Below are 22,104 nucleotides of genomic sequence, written 5' to 3'. Positions count from 1 at the left end.
CACGTAAACACCCCCGCGGCTCCTCGTTAATCTTAAATCCATATCTGTGCGGTCCGCCCACCGGCTGACCCTACTCTCTCTTTACTTATCAATTTAGAACTAGTCTAAAGAAAGTGCAATACATCCTAGAAGTTGAGGCAGCGGCGGTGGTCCAAGAGCCGCAGCCGGCACACGCGAGCACTGAAGTGTCGTTCCGCGCTTCGGAACTATACGAGTATAACAAGAGGGCGATGCGCTCCCACGTCCATTAGTTCAATGTAAAAACATTTGCCTCAATCTCACTGTTTATTCCGAGAGTGACCAATAAAAACTAGAGTAGGATTATAAAATAATAAGACATTATTTTTATCATGAACTGTGTTACGTTTTTAATTTTTTTGGTACATAAATTTTTTACTTATGCAACTACCAAGGACTTTCACTAATTATACCTATTACAATAAATTTGGTACCAAACTAAAAAGTTGTACATCAATACTGGCAAAAAACTACTACACTAAATAATGTAAGCCAAGTTCAATAGATGCCAGTGTTTTAAGAAGAGGCGTTAAATATCGTAACTAATACTTACTACTTTATAACACAAGCAATCGCCGACAGGTGGCACTTTTCTAGTCGATAGTTCGACATTATTTTTAATTAGATTAATTGTTCCAAAATACCATACGTAATCCGATTTTTTATACTTTTGGTTTTTTATATATATTCCATAAAATTTCGATAGAATATCAAAATCAATTGAATGTTAAAATAATTAGTAAGGTAAATATTCTTTAGATTACGGTGTATCACGACTTGCATTATAAAACGCCATAAACACATTTTACCATGCTGCACCATAGATGGCGCTGCACCAAATAATATCCAATTTTATAATTATTGTTTATTTTGTCTAGACTTATGACAATGTATTTCTTTCAAGATGTATAAGGAACCAAAGCAAACAACTGCTACCGTCCCAAACCAAACCAAGTTATGATGCTGCGTATTCCCACGTGGTATCTTCCAACTTAGTGGAGCGCCGCCCTACAAAAAATAAATCATACTTAATGTTGAGAACTATCTGATGCTTGCCTTATTAGTATATTAGCTATTAGTATATTAGCATTAAATCATTAAAAATAACAACTACTTTTTAAACACAAACTTACTCCAACAGGCACTTGTATCCAGGGGCACTTATATTGAAGATTTTTGGGACAGAAGCTATTGACAAGTGATTCACCGCTACACTTTCCAAATTTCTTGGGGCCACAGTTAATGTAGAGAAGTGGTGGAGGTATATCCACACTAACATACCTGTAAAACAATAATTTCAAACTGGATTATTTTGAAATATTCACTATTCTTTTAATAATTCATTTATTCACATACTAATGATAATCTAACTATTTATGCAAGCAACTTGTCTAGTTAACCATCAAATTACATGTATGGGAACCTTAAAAACAAAATCTGGAACAATAAAACATATTGTTTAGAAGTTGTTTTAAAGGGTTGGTGTTAAAGTTAATCACTGCCTAAAAAGGAATATGATCACTCAGTCCACAAACTAAGCTTTTTTTAGGATTTCATTTATTTAATTACATTTGTTAAATATTACTTTATGTTTATTTGTGCTTATACGCATTTGTAGAATGCATTATCACTAAACTTTATTAAATAAATCTTTCATTAATATTGTCTGCATATCTCAATTGATAGAATAAATCTGCAAATTAGTATAGTAAGTCCTTTACCCTCCACCAGCTACTGATTTGTGATAGCGAGCATGTACGGGTAGGGATAGAAATGTTTTGTGACTTTGTACAGTGCCCAATAGATGAACAGTGATAGGACTTGCCAATTCTGCTGATATTTCTACGTCCACTTTGCTCTTGAATATTGTTCTTGTCTAAAATTTTATGATTTGTGTTAGATTTATATATAACTTGATAATACGAACTGATCTATAGTTGGTATCACAGATTTAATGTAGTTTAGTAAGACCCAGAAAACTCATCACCTACTCGTCGAAAATGTAAGGATGATTATAAATATAACTAAAGACTATTATGTACAAAATCACAACCTTATATCTCAATTCTTCAAGTTCATCAGGAGAAGCAAAAAGGCCAGCTGGCAGTACTTGCTCTAGTCCCACAGAGCAATCCTCGTAAAAGTCTTTATTACCATCATAAGCTCCATAATCTATATCATATGTTATATTCCTGGAAAATGTTTTCAATCAATTCAATGGTCACACATATCATATGATATTATATACTCTTAAAATATATTGTCAACTTTGTTTATAAATTAAGCTTATTAGTTAAACAATAACTGACTTAATCAATATTTTATTAATGGAAGAAAATTTCATAAATAAAGAGAAAATACCACATAATTTGCCTTAGTTTTAGCAGACAGTTGCGGGTACTATTTTATTCTAAATGCATTCACCTGTGGAACCCTTCATTGTGGAGAGTTTGAATTAATTTGATATTAAAATTACATGACGTAGTCGTAGCATTATACACAAATAAAAACAGAAGGATACAGCAACACTTTAAAATGAAATGTAAATTAAACGTATTCATCGCCGATAAAAATGGCATGTACTTCTTAGTATGGTGGCAGGTGGAACAGTAATTTTTTTTTTTATTCTTTCTTGTCTGACTTTTAGCGCTGATAAAATTACAATGCTATTATATTGTCCAAAAATTCATTGCAGAATTCGCGGATGTTTCGAATTTATTTTCATATTCACAGATTTGCTACTACGAATAAGAACGTTAGTCATTAGTTTAATTCTTAATAATGTTTTTATATATATATTTTAGCACAGGTGTGTTAATCAATGTTTTCGAGTTTCAAAAATCGACACTGTCCAGTGTCCACAGTCCACACTGCACAGATTATGTTACTGCAACCGATGTCGACTGTTGTCAGTTGTGCTTACTGCTTAGGGAATTGACAAGTAAAGGAGTAAACTGTCCAGGAACAAAACATGATAAATAGCCGACCGCTTATAAACGTATAGATCGAATAATAGGCTATTTCAAACTCTATAGTTAATTATAGATATTAGAAAACCCCACGGAAAAACTTATGTGTAATTATTCCAAAGACTGTCAAGTAGAAAGAAAACCCGATTGACAGTTGCTGTAATGCAAATTTAAACCAATTGGTGTAAACAGTACCTAAACACTACATTTGCTCTAAACTAAATAACTCAACTTGAGACATAAGTAATATGAATGTGCATACTTTTTGACCAGCCCATGATAAATTTATAAATAATTGTAATAATGAATATTAATTTTTGAAATAATAATAGTAAAGATATTTACTTAAAGATCAAAATAACTTGTGTTCATGGCTACGTTATTTGCATTTCCATTCGTGATTAAAAAATACATATGTTATCTTGATGTGATAGAGCAGATAATTAAAAGCCATACTCATAGAAAAGTCTACCCCTTCTTTGTAATGGATTTTATAATTAAAACATACATATTCTTAAAGACAACAATTCTTCTTAAACTATTGGACTGACTTACTGATAGAAGTAATAGTAAAGATATTGATGCAGACCACAAATAATACACTATTCGTCCTACATTAAGATAAATAAAAGCTCGCCAATTTAACACTACACTAACGACATCTTTATGGTAATTATTTTTAGTGAATGGTATAAGTGTACGTTTATAATATGAAACTTACCGCTCGAATCAGTCAGGATTACGTACAAAACTTCTACGGAATATACGTTTTTGATTCAATAAAATAAAATAAGCTAATTTTATATGTACCTACGTGAAATTGATATTTAACTGTTTCATCTCTCCGTGAAAATCAAACATTCGAAACAAACATACATAAAAATGATTATCATTCGAGAATAAAAATCTGTGCAAATATAGAGTTTTTAAGATAGCTATAAGGTCAAAATGTCATAAAGCAGGTTAAGATTACACGTAAAAGACTGGTATTCTGTAACATTTTATTTGTTTAAAAGTATGTTAATCTTTTTTTGCGGGTTTGATAAATCGCTGTTTATATTTGTATTCTGCAACTTAAGGCATCGTACCACGTGAGGCGTTGCTTCACTTCGCAAGTGTGGGCCTGCAGTGTAATGTCCATCATTCGCGATAACTTGCTAACAGACCAGTTCCACATAGTGACTATGATTTCTTACACTCAGTGAATAGGATACCTCAAATTTTTAAGGGTCCTTTAAAAATAAATTGAAGCAAAATCCGCATTTAACTGTGTAGTTGTAAGTAGGTACCTAAAATTAAACATTTAATAATAAATATATATCTCTGTATTGTATTATAGCGATAATAGAAAACTCTTCTCTTTAGCGAGAGTTTATATCTGACCACGAGTGGCGGTGGTGTGTGTGTCGTATTTGAAACGTATATTTGTAACAAATCTTTGTAGTACATCCATTATTATTAAAACATGAATTGTACGAGGTAGAAGATACCTGGAAATTTTATTTATTTATTGCAAGAAAATGGTACATAAATGTTAAGGTGGTACAGTCATAAATCGTTCGCATATTCTGCCACATACATTGGCGCGCAAATTTGTCTTAAGAATTTTACATTTTACATTATTAGTCAAAGTCAATTCTTATATTATCTGTATCGTACATATTTTTGCATAATGTTGTAATCTATCTCGCGAGATTATAAACTGTCGAAAGATTGTGAACCTCAACGAACTGCTTACAAATTAACGTATATTGTATATATGTATTATTCGGTAGATTGTACTACACTACACGAGATAGATTACAATCTAACGGTTTTTACAATTTTACGGTGACATATATATTTCAGTTAATTATTCATTTACTTAAACTAAAATGTGGCGACCCTACTCAAGTTGATTAGCCAGTCGCGACTCGCGGCTTGTGTGATATCAAGTAGCGACTAGCGAGTAGCGAGCAGTTTCCCTGAGCGCCCCTTAGAGGTTGCTTGTGCTGCACTCTTGCGCAGAAGTGATTAAATAATTTGATTGAAGCGTAAACTTGCAATCCGGAGATATTTTGACGGTGAGTGTATTGTTTGCATTTCACTCGATCGACATACTGTGATGGATTTCAACGAATCGTTTGGATTCTTAAATAATGAGAGACTTGAATGAGACGCGTTCTAAGAGGTAACGTGAAAACATTCAATATAAGCCGACGCGACTTCGTCTGCATGGAACAGTTTTTATTCAAAATCCTAGAAATCGTATCGCTTAAGTTTAAAGTATTTATAACCAAAACTCAAACATAATTATAAAAGCATAATCTTAAGTATAACGAGGACGAGAAAGTAAATTAATTATCTTAAATTAAATAATTTAAATAATTTAGTAGAAATGGTTTATCAATGATGCACCAAATTTATTAGTTGATTTACTTATTCTTAATGTCGTTCTTATCTTCTCTATTTACAAACTAATTCATAAATCTAGAAATTTACGTATTTAGCATGCGTCTTCTTCTATTCTATCTATCACTAAAAAATCCGCTCTATAGGATTAAAATTGATTAATAAAAATTGGAGTGACCTTGAAAAGCATGTTACGAATTACGATGCATAAAACTTACTCGGAATTCAATACTTTTCTGTATATTATGTATTATTGTATTGTCTTCAAATCGCTTTGTATCCTAGTTCCAAATAGACAAAGGTGTAAGCATAATTGTTATCTTAAGAATGAAATGTATTCACAATTTGTCCCTAATACACACCCTGAATAATGTATGAACTAGGAATAGGTTGACTTGTTTTAAACCTACTGCAACTTGTTTTATACAACTAAGAATGTTATATAAAATGTTCATTATACATAATACAAGTATTTATAAGTGTCGATGCATAATTACGCTTCAATTTATGTAATGATTGACGACACTTGCTTTAGAAAACAACGTGTGACTCCCGATCGAAGACGATTTTAGTAATTTGTAACATTTTATAGAGCTGATCAATAAAAAATTCGAGTATAATAACAAATAATTGTAGAAATATTTAGGTATTGTGTAATTTTTTTAATATTTTAATTTTTTGCTGTAGTTTTCTCTTTATATTATGGTGTTCGTATTGTTTGCCGCATTGAGGTGACCCGCAATTGCAACTTATTTGGTTAAAAAATTAAAAATCTTCGGTTTTTTGAACATGTTTGAGCCAGAGTCAAGAAAAGACTCATGAATTTTCTTTTCCCCGGGCCCCAGCCCGAGGTTATTATTTTATAATTATGTAGATCAAAGTAAGGTATTCAAAGCTCAATCAATAATTATGACACGCCTATATTAGGCTTTGGTAAAATATCCAAAATTCGGTAGATAACAAACAAAAAGTACATTTATAATTTGCATTCTTAAACCAACGAATGAAATGGTATGTCATCAAGGTTTAAAGACAAGGATTAAACGTATAATATACGTATATATAATAATAACTTGTGTAATACAATAAACTATTAAATAATCGAACAAACAGAGCAAGACATACTTGAAGTTTATCGACGATGGAACTGTGGTCACTGTTCATTAACAATTAAAACAATTTCACCACACATCTACTGTATTTATCAGTGCTGTGTTTAATCTTTGTTGTTTTATCGAAAAACTACAAAACAATATGGTCTATATCAATATTATTCATATTACGTCCATGTTTCATGACCCGAACTATAATTATTAAACGTCCGTCGTGTTTCGAAATGTAAAGGGATTTAATTCGGAAAAATTGAATTTAAAAATCCGTTTATAGTTTGATTTTGTCAATAGGAATTAGAAAAATCCAGTCAAAAAATAGATGTTGTGTAAAATGGGTCTCAAATTTCTTTATCCGTTTCGTCATCATTTGTTTTTTCCTAATAAGCGTGCATGACACACACTTTTTGGGTATAACGCTGATTTCCTCACTATGTTTTCAATTACCGTATGAGCGGGTGTTAAATGCGCACATAGAAAGTCCATAGGTCCACAGCCGCGGTTCGAATCTTCGTATTAGAGACGCACAAGCCAATACTGCTCACATAAATATTTATTATATAAGTTATATAACATAAAAACTAGTCTCTGGTAATTAATCCTTGTACGGTATAATGTGTTAATGCTACGCAATCTGTGCAAAGCATATCGGGAGGCTCTTCTCTTAAGCATGTCTTCTATTTAAGCAATGCTGTCAATCGATTAATTATTTGCCTAATGAGGCTAATAATGTGTGCATGTTGGTTTTTCCGTTCTCTCAAAGGACGTTGTGTTTACGATCCATAAATTCTTGGCCTGATTTAGAGGAATTGTTTGCATTTCTTATCGTTAATAGCCATCGAGTAATGAAATCGATTTGAATAACATCTGACTCACCATTATTAACGGGCACCATGTCCAATTTGTTATTTGTATTGGCTTAATAAATTAAATATTTATTTCAAGGTAATTATTTCAATGTTTTTCTACAAAATAATACAAAGTTAACTTAGTTTTAAAGGTTGTTAGTAATATAAACTAAAACCAGTGGCACTACAACCTTTATCTTCTAATCTTCTTCGTGAGCATTTATTTTTTCAAATAGGCAAGTTAACAGCCTTCTTTGCCTGACATAGCCCGTAGATTCGGGTCTAAGGTATGCCGGGTTCCTCCCTATGTTTTCCTTCACTGTACGAGCGAGTGTTAAATGCACAGAAAGTCCAATGTTGTTTTCTAGTGGGAGTGCCATGCTGCTGCTTTAGGGCTTCAGCCAAATGGGCAGGCACGACCGGGACAGTACCACTGTCTCACAGAAAACCGGCGTGAAGTGATGCAATAAGTTCATCTTATTGTACTCGCGTTTCGTGCGGTGAGTGAGACTCCCGGAGCCCATCAATCCCCCCCCCCCCCCATAAGTATGAAGATGCAGTTCAAACAGAGATTACCCCAGGGGGGTACCACACGTTTACGCTGTGGAGAATCCCCTTCTGGGCGTCCATCATCGGAACAATTGGTATTCGATGGTGGATGCACAGGCTGCCCTTCGTATTCTGGGGGGGGCAAAAACTGCTCTAAAAACTTATGCATTAATAGGTTTCGGTCTCGGGGCAAACGGAAGCATTTACCTAAGGCAACCCCTTCCACGCTCACGGTGGACTTTACAAATGTTAGGGGGCTAAAAACTAACCTAAACGCGGTTCACTTTTACTTAGAAACTGCGAAGCCGGCCTTATTCTTCCTTACTGAGACTCAGATATCCTCCCCGGCTGATACTTCTTACCTCTCCTACCCGGGGTACAAATTGGAACATTCATTTGTGCCGCGGGCGGGAGTTTGCGTGTACGTCAGGGAGGATATCTGTTCTCGTCGCCTCGGGACGCTTGAAGGAAGGGACCTATCTAACCTCTGGCTGCGCGTAGACTGCGATGACCATCCGCGATTCTATGCGTGCCTGTATAGGTCCCATAGCGGAAATGACGAAACTAACCGACTCATCGAGCACATTCAAATGGCTACAGATTCCCTGCTCGAAAGGGTTCCTACCGCTGAAATCGTGATACTTGGCGATTTTAACGCCCACCATGCCGATTGGCTTGGCTCTGATACCACCGATCACGCGGGAAGATCCTTTCACGACTTTGCTTTAGCCTACGACCTGACACAAATGGTCCCTGCGATTACGCGAATACCAGATGTGGATGGTCATAAACCCTCTTTGTTGGATCTTCTGCTGACTTCACATCCGGAGAACTATCAAGTCTCTGTTGACCCGCCATTGGGTTCATCAGATCATTGTGTGGTCCGGAGTATTGTGCCTTCTACGCGCCCTTCACGGCCCCGCTTTTTGGGTTGTCGCCGTATTTGGCACTACAAGTCAGCAGATTGGGACGGGATGCGGTCTTTCTTTGCGTCCTACCCTTGGAGGCCTATGTGCTTTTCGTCGGAAGCTCCAGATTCCGTCGCTGCCTCTGTCGCCGAAGTGGTTCTGCAGGGCATGGAACTCTTTATTCCATTTTCTGCGGTGCCGATCGGTGGCAAGTCTCAGCCCTGGTTTAAACGTTCTTGCAAGGCGGCCTCGTGTCGAAAGCGAGAATGCTTTAGGGCATGGGCGGAAGCGGCGAAATCTCGTGATGCCAATACCAGCAAACTTAAAAAAGCATATAACTCAGCCTCCAGGTCCTTCAAACGGGAAATCACTAAGGCAAAGTCAGAGCACATTGCCAGATTTGGCGAGAGATTGGCCCAACTCCCTTCAGGGACTCGAGCCTTCTGGTCTCTCGCCAAAGCTGTCCAAGGGAATTTTTGTCAGCCCGCTATTCCACCACTGCACAGGGAGGATGACTCGCTGGCCCACACTGCGAAGGAGAAGGCCGACCTTTTAGGCTGTCTCTTCGCGTCCAACTCGACTTTGGATGACCGAGGAAGATCACCACCGACCATTTCGCGGTGTGATTCTTCGATGCCGGAAATCACATTCCGGCAACGTGCTGTCCGCAGAGCACTATCTTCCTTGGACATTCATAAGTCGAGCGGGCCGGATGGTCTCCCCCCAATTGTGCTGCGTACTTGTGCTCCTGAGTTGGCTCCGGTCTTAACGCGCCTTTTCCGGTACCTGTACTCGCTTGGCACTGTCCCGAAGTGCTGGAAAACCGCTTCGATACATCCGATCCCTAAAAAAGGCGATCGCTCTGATCCGTCCAACTATCGCCCAATAGCCATAACCTCCTTGTTCTCCAAAATAATGGAATCCATTGTTAACTGCCAGCTCTTAAGGTATCTAGAGGGCCACCAGCTGATTAGCGATTATCAGTACGGCTTTCGTCGTGGTCGTTCGGCTGGTGACCTTCTTGTATACCTTACACATAGATGGGCAGAGGCAATTGAGTCCAAGGGGGAGGCGCTGGCGGTTAGTTTGGACATAGCGAAAGCCTTCGATCGGGTGTGGCACAGAGCACTGCTCTCGAAGCTTCCAGCCTATGGGCTACCCGAGAAATTATGCGATTGGATCTCCAGCTTTCTGGCCGATCGGAGCATCAAGGTCGTCATCGACGGAGCATGCTCCGACCTTAAACCCGTGAACGCGGGGGTCCCACAAGGCTGTGTTCTATCCCCGACCCTGTTTCTTCTGCATATCAATGATATGTTGCAACTTCGCAACATTAATTGCTATGCGGATGACAGCACTGGGGATACTTTTTACACTGGCCGGGCAGGTATTTCTCGGGCAGTTGTCGATGAGTACCGGAACAAACTTGTGTCTGAAGTCGAAACTCTTCTACGTGGAGTCTCAGACTGGGGCAGACTAAACCTAGTCCAATTTAACCCCAAGAAGACACAAGTTTGCGCGTTTTCCGCTAAAAAAACACCCTTTGTCGCTACTCCTCTTTTCGAAAACACTCTTCTTAAAGCCACAGCCAGCATTGGAATACTTGGCGTTGACATATCGAACGACGTTCAGTTTCGCGGTCACTTGGAGGGAAAGGCTAAATTAGCCTCCAAAAAGCTTGGTGTGCTCAGCAAGGCGAGACGGTACTTCACTCCAGGCCACCGCATGCAACTATATAAAGCGCAAATTCGGCCCCACATGGAGTACTGCTCTCACCTCTGGGCGGGGGCTCCCCAGTACCAGCTCCTTCCACTTGACCGTATTCAACGCAGAGCGGTTCGAATCGTCGATGACCAATCCCTTTCCGAGCGGCTTGATCCTTTGGCGTTGCGTAGAGATGTGGGGTCTCTCTGCATCTTCTACCGCCTTTACCATGGAGAGTGTTCAGAGGAGTTGTTCGGATTAATACCTGCAGCTGAGTTTCGTCATCGGACGTCGAGGCAGAGTACGAAGTTCCACCCGTATCACCTCGACGTCCGCCGTTCCACAACTGAGCGTTTTTCAAGGCAGTTTTTGCCGCGCACCACCACTTTGTGGAACCAGCTGCCCATTGAGGTATTTCCGAACCAATTCGACTTAGGGTCCTTCAAGAAAAGAGCGTACCGATTCCTGAAAGGCCGGCAACGCACTCGCGAGCCCTCTGGCATTGAGAGTGTCCATGGGCGGCGGTATCACTTAACATCAGGTGAGCCTCCTGCCCGTTTGCCCCCTGTTTTATAAAAAAAAAAAAAAAAACAGCCGGGGATTTAACCTACGACCTCAGGGATCAGATCTGCACGCTCAAGCCACTAGGCCAACACTGCTTTATAAAACCTAAATCAGTCTAATTTCATTTTAAAACTCTTTTGTCTTTCTCTATCAAATTGTGTTTTTGTCATGATGAAAAGAAGTAGAAGACCATATTAGGTGAAACGGTGAAGTTAGACTTTTATGCATATTTTGTCCCATCTAATTAGTACATTTTACTTGCGTTAGAACGGCCGATACCAATGGATTTTATACGTATGAAATTGTTAGTACAATAAAGGAAGACCATGTAAAGACTTTTTCATTTGAGACCTAAAAATTGAGGATGTGTGTCAAACAGAACGATCCCCTCAAGGATAATAATCTATGATGATACTGACATTCTGTCCCAATCTCTATTAGGACATTACGGGTCTTCATATATACTATCATTTGTATCATGAATAGTTCCAGGTATTACCCGATCTCGATTCAATCGTTATTGTAATCACCAAAAAACAATTTGTTGTTCATGGTCTTATAAATTTATTTATGAGTGACACGATTATATGTAATACACGTATTAAATTGGTTTCTAACCGGTGTTCAATTCAATACATATTAAATAGTATTATGTGTATGTTCATTGTTATAATAATTTAAACTGAATAATTTAAATTAGCATGGCGTTTTGGTAAACTGCGGCGGCCACCTAACCAAATATTACAAACAATTTATTGTCAAGACCAACCTTGCTTCAAGGTTTTGCTGCGTTATTCAATTAGCGATATACTTATAGCCAATAATATATTTCTTTAATAATTTATATGGGAATTCGCTCGAACAAATTACGTAACATCCAAAGTACCGACTATATAAATACTTATAATAGTTTCCTTACTATCGTGTTATTTTTGGAGGCGTTGTATTACCGCTATATTAGTTCCCCAATATCCTTGTGGGTCATGGTGGACTAGCGCAGTCCTCCATATCAGCTGTTGATAGAACATTAGTCACTAGTTGTAGGAGGATAGAGGTGATATCCGCTCGTATATAACAAGGCGAACTGGACAGGAAATGTCAATGTATTTCTTGGGGCCTTTCCGTGAGACCTTAATGCAGTAAATGGTACGCGGAAGCTGAATGTCTCAATGGAGCAAGGATTTTAATTACTGTCATTACACACTCGGCTTCCCCTGCAACTTTTTTTGTGATATTCATAATAATCCATTCCAATTATGGGTCACATTCTTCGTTTTATTCCTTTTTATGGATTTTATATTTTCATGCTTACATATTACATGCATAGGAAAAAGATAAAATATTAATAAAGATAGAGAAATGTTTCGAAACAAAAAAAATCTAAATTGATGATATTGCGTGTAATATATTAAATAGGAAGAACATAAAATGTAAAGAGCGGCCATTTTCAAACGTTCATGGTTATAGTGATCAGCTTCGACGTTTATAATTCGTTAATTATTTAGCTAAAGCAATTGTCTATAAGTCAATTGCAGCATAACCAGTAGGATTAAATAACAAATCAGTGAATTAATTACGACTATAATCACTGCCGACTGCGGCAATTAAAAAAATATAATCCGCGTCGCTGCGCACTGTCCGGTGTTGCCAGCACAAACACAGCTGCAATACCAAATAGCTATTTTAAAATCAAATTTCGAATATTTTTAAATTAGGAATCGCTCAGAAAAAACTACGATTTGTAGTCAGTTGTTCTACTTTAACAATTACTATAGCAAAATTATTGTTTACGGAAATATGTTTGTCAGCCAAGGTCACTAGTGTAGTAATAGATTATGACTTAGGTACAGTCTAATACAGCTTGTTCTAAGTAATTCAACGTTACAAGGGGCACAACCTAAGGAGGTACGATGTTTTATCCGTATTTAAACGGTTAAGAAATAATCATTAATTTATTTCGCTCATTTCTGATAATTTTCCATAAGGAAGGAAACATTTAAAGTTTTAGTGTAGGGGTTTTTACCAAGTGCAATGTGTTGTAAATCCAGGTACATGAAAAACAAAAATTAATAATTTGTTTTGTTTATTATATTAGAGTAGATACAATCGGAGGGTATTAAAGTCATAGTCCTATACTTTCTTAAATTTGTCTTGCACGCTTCTAAGATATTTATTATACTCTTTCATAATTAATATTATTTTTGTTTATAAAAAAGGAGCTAGTGTGGTGGTAGTGCAAACTATTCAAAGAGTTTTTGTCCACCAGCATGTCAAACAAATTGACAACTTATTTACCATGTTATATTTAATATGTTGTTCACGCAATACAACAAAATTAAAATTGTGAGCACTACGAACATTATAACCAAGCCATCAATACAAACTATAAGTAAATAACTTTACGATTCGTAAATATAACTGATTTCACTTCCAGGCGTAAATATGTTCTTTTGAAGTAATCTGCGGTAATAAAACGATTGTCAATTGTCAAATCATTGTGAGTTCTGATGTGTTTCGGTTTAAATAATTTTATATACACTATTATCTTTATTCATTGAAGTGTATTAGTGTTGTTGCATTCTTTTTCACTAAAGTACTTTTTTTGTTGTTGTATTCAATTTGCGCTGACAGATAGACCGCTAATAAAGCGGTACAATTTTACAACTTTTTATAAGGGGGATTAAAAATGTATTAATTACATTTATTGAGACTAGATGAAAGCCGACATTTTGTATTGATAACGTTTTTATAAAAATATCATCGTTTTACCTAAATTTAAGCTGTTCTCAGCGCTTTATGCCTTCAAACATACAGTGTCATAAACAATACTTTAACCAGTCATAATTTTGTTATAAAAAGTAAAATATACACAGATGACACAGAAACCCGCGATAAAACAAGTTTATACTGTGAGTGCGCCATTGTTGTAGGTATGATATGAAATCGTATAATTTAGCAAACTCTGATGAAATTATTGTAAATATCCAATGTTTTGACGGCCTAAAGTTTATATTTTTGTTATTGACATCCAAGTAAAGAGTATTTAAATATGTTAGAATTTACTTAAGATTTATAAGTCTAAGATATATATACATAGAAATAAATAACTAACCTTAACATATAATAACTAAAATATATTATTAAAAGGAGTCCCTTTAGGCAAGGTTACGAAGATACTGGCAGCGTTCCCCCATTGAATAGCTAGACTCATTCTTTGTCCGAGGTAGCTGCCAGATCTTCGGCCTTTTTGAAATTTCTTTAAATCGTCTCTCAATATAAGGGAGTGAAAAGCTCGCCCTCAAACGAAGAAGTACATCAAATAGACGTCATTTTTTAGGTGTAAATATTTCTGATAAATTCTGAGAAATTCTTGTATTAAAAAAATCTTTTTGCACTTATGTTGGCCTCGGAGACACTGAATCATAAAGTCAAGACATATTAGTACTATAGTTTATTTATTTTATTTGTTATCCTACAGCTAATTTAAATCACACATAATTAAAAATACACATTTAGAAAGTCTACATAAACGCAGAATTATCTTCTACGCATTTAACGACTGTTGACAAGTCACGTTCTGGGACCTTGTATCACCAAGCTACTATCTGCGCCGGTACTCACTACTCTGTATTTCTAGTATCGATAGAAATCCCGACTTAATTATTAAGTTTTTGTACCCAGTTTTAATGTAGTTTTATCAATAATTACTTTTGACAAGGTTCTAAAAACCATTTCAAATTATTTATTATGATATAGAACCGATACAAATTGTTATTATTAAATACGAATAAGAATTTTTTGATAAACTAATGTTTATTTACGAGTTATTTTACTCTATGACGCTTTTTAAAGCTATCTTTTTTACAGATCTCTCAACAACACTTTGTTTTTCATATCTACTATAAATAGCTTATTGCAAATTTGATACCGGTTGGTATGTATGACTCGATATTGAAGTGTTGCTAATAGGGATATACAGAATATAGAAATATTGAGGCCTAACTTTATCACTAATTTCACAACCAGTTCTAAGTAGGAAATTATTTTAATTGTCGTTTCTTTAAAAATACATACAATAAATGTAGACAACAATGTAGTTTTGTTTATTGTCCATAAAACATTGAAGACTCTTTGAAAAGTTTAGTCGCGAATATTATTAAAACAAATGCGTATGGCTTAATACCTAGAGCTATAATAATTCTGCTTAATCCTAGTACTTTCAAACTTTACTTATAAATCTTACTGTTTGTTACAAGGCACTTTCATATGTATAATAATACCTACATATGTATTTAAAAATATTAATCACTTCGTATTTTAAAATTCATCCTCCGTTTTTAATATTTATCAACGACCAAACGAAAAGAATTCATAATACTTTTAGCTAAATGTAGAAATCTTTTTCATAGTGTCAATTCTAAATGATGACGAAGCAGGGCTTGCCCGTGGGCGGGTTACACCGGCTCTGATATAATATTAATTGAAATAGAAAGGAATGACCTTCTGCGGGGCCACCGTCAGCACAGGTTATGCTCATACGCGTAACCTCGTTCACGAAAACTCTACTATATGATTTGTTACTTGTAAACCTTCAATTTATTAGGTATTCAAGCTAAACGATGACAAAAACTTTGATACAAGAAAAATAGACGAAGTTTTACGATTACCATTTTGAATTACGATACTGGCTGATTCAAGTATTAGTCAAATGTATTAGTGCGATTTCTAATTTAAAAAATAATATACTTAAATGAAAATATGTGTGAGTTTCGTAACAGTGATGAAAGTAAAAACTGCTTTAAATAAAATAATGACAGTGCCACTATTAACGAGAATAATTTAGAATTTTTCGCGTTAGGTAAACGCAAGCGCAAAAGTAGGCACGTTGTTAACATAGTTATATTACATGCGAGTTTGTAGAAATACACAAAGAAAGTGGGTTAAACTTTATGGCAGAAACGGTTCGTCATAAAACGCAAGTTAACACATCATAGTACCTATGAAGTACTGTGTCTCTTTTTCTATATATTTCTGTTGACCTAAGACGTCATTAGCGACCGGTTCGAACTTAATCTTCAAAAATTATTATAATTACGTAAAAAAGTATGTATTATGTTAAATTACCAGAATATTGCTGATTAAAATTCAGGTTCGGACAGCGTGAAAGAGATCGCTTATCTACTATAAGCTGAGTCATTAAAATTTTAATTAGGTGTGGAATAAGTAAAATTATTGAATAATAATAATTAAACAGATAAATTCATTTGTCATATGACAGGGCGCAAACGGGCAGGGGTCATCTTATGTTGATTATGTTGGCCTTGGATAATTACAGAAGCTCGCGAGTGTCAGCCTGTTATCGACATCCTTTTATCTGGAAAACAAAAATACAATGCAAATATTTAAAAAAAATATCAATGGCGCTACAACCCTCAGATTTCTGAATCTGTTTCATGATAATTTTTCAATCTAATAGGCAAGTAGGTAATCAGCCTCCTGTGCCTGACACACGCCGTCGACTTTTTGGGTCTTTAGACATGTCGGTTTCCTCACGATGTTTTCCTTTACCGTTCGAGCGAATGTTAAATGCGCACATTGAAATAAAATCCATTGATGAACAGCCGGGGATCGAACCTACGACGGCCAACAGTACACTATAAATATATCGGTCAATAAAATTGAAAAATATACTGTTTTGTTAGACTAATAGAAATTAAATAAAACAACCCCTTTTATTCATAATGTATGAAAAACTAGCTGTCACAGATTGACAGATTAACACTAAGTATTATACCAAGCTAACGGGTATTAAATTATAACGACGCAAATAAGTGTTAACAGATATGGCTATCAATATGGTCTGTACTCTGTATATTGCCCATTCGAAGAAATTATCACTTCGATATGGTCGTTTCAATTTTATTACAGCTAAAACCGTTAATATTTTAAACCACATTGGTGAAATATTGTTCATAATAGGTTTACTAGTTTTGGATGTAAAATAAATTCAGATTAATGTATAATTTTGGTAGAATTCTTAAAATAATAACCTTCGGAAAGCTCAATGTCACTGAACTAACATATAACCGGATCGGGGTTTATTTTTCAAACAAAGACTCAAGCATGAATTACTTGAGATCAAAGGCTTGTGTCATTAGCAAAAGTTATATATGTTTATATTTAAGAAAATATAAAAATACTACTATAAAGCTATAAAATGCGTTCATGATAATTAAAAACATCTTGTGGGTGCAGCGAAAATACCAATCACTTTGTTTGTAATTCCAATTGAATCTCTTAAAAGTTTACTTAAATATCGTATTACTAAAAAAAAACTAATTAAATAAAATCTGTCTGTTTCTGTGGGAAATATACAAACTATATTAATTCCAATCCAAAAGACTATATCTATTACCAACACGGATTTCCTCCTACTGGGCTCGATTGATTTGTAATTGGTTGTTAATAATACAATTAAGATTATTATTACAATAGTTTTTTGCAACAGCTCTTACAAACCACGCTATTATTGCGTGATGCTATTTTTAAACTGGTTTTTTATATTTTTATGGTGACAATTATACTTAACATTTTCAGATTTGCGATGCGGCTTCTATGGAGCCTGGTGATCCTTCAGGTGGTGTACATCGGCACCTGTATGGAACAGTTGGATTTATTGTATGAGTGGAAACAGCTTGATTACCAATGGCCCAGTGAGGAGGCACGAAATACTGCCTTGGCATCAGGAGAATTTATACCTGGCAATGGCATGCCTATGGGTATAGAGAGACATAGAGACAGGCTCTTCATAACAGTACCCCGATGGCGGAATGGAGTACCAGCTAGCCTCACCTACATCAACTTAAATGGTAACTCGTCCTAACTAGGCTAACTTGTGCAATCAATTGACATTTTGCCTTCTAACGGCGTCCTGCTTTTATATGAAGAATATTAAAAAGTAACACAATACGACTATCATTGAGTTGTCATAATACTAACATTTAACATAAGAGAAATTTTATGTTAGTCTTAACTTGTATTGATTAATTTGTTCAGACTAGACAAAAGTGAAACACAAATTTATTTTAAAATAAACTGTAAACATAGCTGGTACATGAATATTCAATACTGTTTGTTTAGAAATTTTAACGTTTTCATTACTTCTAATTAAATTGTTGATATAACATACAAAAACTAAGGTTTTCATTGAGTTAAGCAAAGTAATTCCTTTCCGGTTTCCTTTAAATTTCTTAACGTGATATTACTAAGCTCTTCCGTTTAACACAAAAACGTAGTTTTCAATTCATGCATTTATTGGTACCGGTTTATTATATTGGTTTCTCAACGCGCTTATGTATTCTACATTGTAACAGCTTCAAAAATTTTACTATTTTCAGATAACTCAACGAAATCACCGGCTTTGATTCCTTACCCTAACTGGGCGGCGCACGACATGAATAATGGGAAACCGACGATAGTGTCGCCGTTCAGGGTGCGCGCTGACAAATGCAACCGACTATGGATCCTCGACAATGGAAAAATTGGAAACCTTGAGAACGATACCGTTAAATACCCACCAGCTATTCTCATATATGACCTCCTAACTGACACTCTCCTCCGCAACTATGTCTTTCCCGATGATCAGGTCAAAGAAGAATCCGGTTTCGCCAATATCGCTGTCGAAGATATCGACTGCGAGGACACTTACGCGTATGCCGGTGACTTGGGAAAACCAGGGATAGTCGTATACTCTTGGAAAAAGAACGAATCCTGGAGGATAACCCATCACTACTTCCACCCGGACCCATTGGCCTGCGATTTCAGCGTTAAAGGGCACAACTTCAGCTGGACAGACGCTCTCTTTGGTTTAAGTCTCTCAGCGCCAAATGCTGATAACTACAGCACTCTATACTTCCATCCGATGGCGAGTTACAATGAGTTCGCCGTTTCTACGGAATACCTCAGAAACCAGACAGTGGCAGATGCTAACTTTAATGCCTTCAAGCTGCTTGGAAGTAGGGGACCTAACGCCCAATCCAGTGCGTCCTTCGTAGACCCAAAAACGGGAGTGTTGTTCTATTCTCTTGTGAATCTAAACGCAGTGGCGTGTTGGAGGACCACGAATAAGGAGTACCTCATGAAAAATCAAGGAAGAATTTATATGGACGACGAGAAAATGATATACCCGACAGATATAAAGGTAGACTATGAGGAGAACCTTTGGGTGTTATCGAATAGAATGCCAATATGGATGTATGGAAAGTTGGACTCTAACGATGTTAATTTCAGAGTGTTCTCTGCACCAGTTTTAAGTGCGATCAGTCATACAGCATGCGATATTACGCCCAGATCAGACATTTTAGATAAGTTTGTTAATAAGATTAAGAATGTGACGGTTAATATAGCCGCTAAAGTTAAACCTAATTCAAGTGCGATTTCGTCGCCTATCTCTTTACTGACGCTCACTGTCAGTTTGTTGTGCTTTATAACAGTTTATTAATTAAATAATCGTCAGCGAAACGGGATATTTTATGTAAATAATTTGTTGGCAAAGACGCCATTTGAATAAGTGTTTGATACGGTCTGTGATTTAAAATTTAGTGTAGGCGATGAATCGATAATTACTTTTTTATTATGAAGACTAAATTGAACGTGACTGTTCCGCATATTAATTAAGTTTATGGATTTATATATCAAATAGACACAAAACTTGTTTTTCTAAAACTTAAAAGAGGTTCTATTGTACTCAAATATATTTGACCAACGTTCTTTGCAAAGTAAAAATATGCGGTTGCTAACCCACTTACATTACCACTGTCACCTATAGATGGCGTTGAAGCTAAGAAAAAACTATAATAAGTATGTCAAAGAAAACATGTTAATTATATTAATATAAATTGATTTCAAGTGCTAGCGCATTGAAGGCTATGGAGTGCAATAGACGAAGTAACAAAGTCCGAGCCAGTTAAAATTGTTTATAACGTTACCGTATTATTTATTGTGATTACGAATTATTTGCTAGTTATTGTACTTAGTATTTGCCCTTACCCGTGATATGTAATTGTTGTTAACATAGCGTAAGATTATGTAATAATCGTTTGTGACATTCTCTGTAAATATGTGTTAATTTAAGTTGACATGCAATAAAAAATGAAATTTTAAATATTTTTTATTGCGTTTATTTATATTATATATTCTAGTATGGGAATACTAGAATTAAAAATTCCAATACAATATAATTCCGTTTTGCAATTTAAGGATTTTACGAATACGATTTTTTACTGATAATAGTAGCGACATCTATTTTAATACAACTATTATTTATTAACGACACTACGACGACGACTTGAAAGGTACTGCTTTATTACACTAGATGGCGCCCAAATACGTAACATATAATAAAACAGTTTTGTTGACAGGCGTAACCACAATTAAAAAGAAAATGAATTTAATTTCATAGTTCTTTTTCATGGGACTTTTAAATTAGAAGCCTGTCATTCGGATAGACATTTATATTTTCATTCCATTTTTATTCCTATAGGATATTTCTATAAAAGTTTATACATATATAATGGTCTAAGATCCCGATATACAACGACCTTCACCGAGATGCTTATTTAATGAAACGTATTTTATATTTAATTTAATATGTCAATAAATATAATCCATATGGGTTGCCTAGCAAATTTCAGTCCAGAGTATTTTAATTAATATTAAAAAAAAAATATTTTTTTAAACATTTCACCGGTATGATTATTAGATAAATTCTATACCAATCGAAAGTATGAAGCCCATAGAATATTCAAAACGTTAGGTTGTTTTTAATCAATTAATTATTTATGTGTATATTTTTTATGTGGCACTAAAGTATATATACATCTTTAGTAAAAAAGAAAGTTATAGTGATACATATATAATACTACCCTGATTAAAAAAAATTATAAAAAAATAATATATAGGATCTTATACTATAATAATACTAATTAGGTAGTAAATAATTTTTCTTTAAAAAAATTTTTTTTGTTATTTTAGTACATGATACAATTTAGTGTAAACTCCATCCAAATATACATTTTAATGTTATATTCAATATTCATCGATTATTTTTCCATGACCACTTGCACCGGTTGAGACGTTTTTGTATGCAATTTGTTTAGGCATCTGATATAATTATTTTGATATACGTAGCGATGATGTGGTATGCCAAAAGTCGCATGATAAAATCGACATTGAAGTCGGGATCACAACCGCTATCAATTTTGTTTACTGCTGAATAGGCTGGAACCAAGGGCGGCAAATTTGTGGTGGTTCTTTTTGCTACATAATAGAAATCAAAAAGATTTTGAAGTTTTCTAATGTTTTACAGCTAGTAATCTGCAACAAGTTTTGCCGATGACTTTCCCCTCTAGTCTAGTCATTTGGTGTTCCAAACTTACATATTCTAGAATCTAGAGTAAAACAGCTAGTTCGCCGCCCCCCACATGCGCTCCTCAGCCTCAGCCTACACTTTGTATAAGGGAGCGTTCATGTAAATACTTAATATTACGTCACGCAATTTTTGGAGATTATTGCCCCCCCCCCATGTAACGCGCGTTTTTCTGGACACAAGTATAGTATTTCGTTTCGTGACCACCTAGTGACTCTTTATACCTAAAAGTTACCATTATCTGGTGTAAAGTACTGGAAAGTCGAAAATAATATTAACAATAACGCGTAGTCGAATCCCCGGCCCGCATCGTAACGTTTTACAAAAGGACCCCCCCCCAAATTCGTTACGTAATTCTTGAACGGTCCCTAAGTGAAAAGACTGAAATTGCAGAAAATGTGTTTCCCTCTTCCCCCTATCAACTTATACATGTCAGTCCTACTACTGGTTGGAGGCTGCGAACTGGATGGTTTGTGTATAATTTTGTGCTCAAAAATCAAATCCAAACAATTATTTTACCTGCAATTTGAAATTGTTGGATTGTAAAAATAATCTAGGGCATGACAATTGTAACGGCGAGGGCGGCACAAACTTCGCTGCGTCTACTTTGAAAATTTG

The 22,104-nt window shown here is 35.5% G+C and overlaps 2 protein-coding genes across 3 annotated transcripts; one reads left to right on the top strand and one right to left on the bottom strand.

The window, feature by feature from the left end:
* Positions 1 to 868: 868 nt before the first annotated feature.
* LOC125048674 lies at positions 869 to 2,899 on the bottom strand. Its single transcript, XM_047647480.1, has 5 exons — positions 2,443 to 2,899; positions 2,072 to 2,210; positions 1,740 to 1,894; positions 1,152 to 1,299; positions 869 to 1,026 (listed from the first exon to the last, which is right to left on the bottom strand). The coding sequence occupies exons 1-5, from the start codon at positions 2,595 to 2,597 to the stop codon at positions 877 to 879; spliced, it is 747 nt and encodes a 248-aa protein (XP_047503436.1). The 5' UTR covers positions 2,598 to 2,899; the 3' UTR covers positions 869 to 876.
* A 2,017-nt stretch (positions 2,900 to 4,916) lies between these two features.
* On the top strand, positions 4,917 to 20,227 carry LOC125048748 (protein yellow). 2 transcript variants are annotated; one of them, XM_047647607.1, is made up of 3 exons: positions 4,917 to 5,050; positions 17,658 to 17,929; positions 18,458 to 20,227. In XM_047647607.1, the coding sequence occupies exons 2-3, from the start codon at positions 17,665 to 17,667 to the stop codon at positions 19,558 to 19,560; spliced, it is 1,368 nt and encodes a 455-aa protein (XP_047503563.1). In that variant the 5' UTR covers positions 4,917 to 5,050; positions 17,658 to 17,664; the 3' UTR covers positions 19,561 to 20,227. The 2 variants fall into 2 exon arrangements, with proteins under 2 accessions (XP_047503563.1, XP_047503562.1); XM_047647606.1 differs by lacking the exon at positions 4,917 to 5,050 and adding an exon at positions 5,111 to 5,157.
* The last annotated feature ends 1,877 nt before the right edge of the window (positions 20,228 to 22,104 follow it).

Source organism: Pieris napi, chromosome 4 (genome assembly GCF_905475465.1).
Source record: "Pieris napi chromosome 4, ilPieNapi1.2, whole genome shotgun sequence".
In the NCBI taxonomy this organism is placed as follows: Eukaryota; Metazoa; Arthropoda; class Insecta; order Lepidoptera; family Pieridae; genus Pieris; species Pieris napi.
Note: the sequence above shows the minus strand (reverse complement) of the source record. Positions and strands in the feature narration are given on the sequence as shown.

Excerpts from the sequence above, each read along its gene's own strand:
- LOC125048674 (XM_047647480.1), bottom strand. The coding sequence starts at position 2,597 with ATGCCATTTTTATCGGCGATGAATACGTTTAATTTACATTTCATTTTA. Across the intron at positions 1,895-2,071 it reads TTGAAGAATTGAGATATAAG|ACAAGAACAATATTCAAGAG; the intron begins GTTGTGATTTTG and ends ATAAAATTTTAG. Across the intron at positions 1,027-1,151 it reads GGATACAAGTGCCTGTTGGA|GGCGGCGCTCCACTAAGTTG; the intron begins GTAAGTTTGTGT and ends TATTTTTTGTAG.
- LOC125048748 (XM_047647606.1), top strand. The coding sequence starts at position 5,126 with ATGAGAGACTTGAATGAGACGCGTTCTAAGAG. Across the intron at positions 5,158-17,657 it reads AATGAGACGCGTTCTAAGAG|ATTTGCGATGCGGCTTCTAT; the intron begins GTAACGTGAAAA and ends TAACATTTTCAG. Across the intron at positions 17,930-18,457 it reads CACCTACATCAACTTAAATG|ATAACTCAACGAAATCACCG; the intron begins GTAACTCGTCCT and ends TACTATTTTCAG.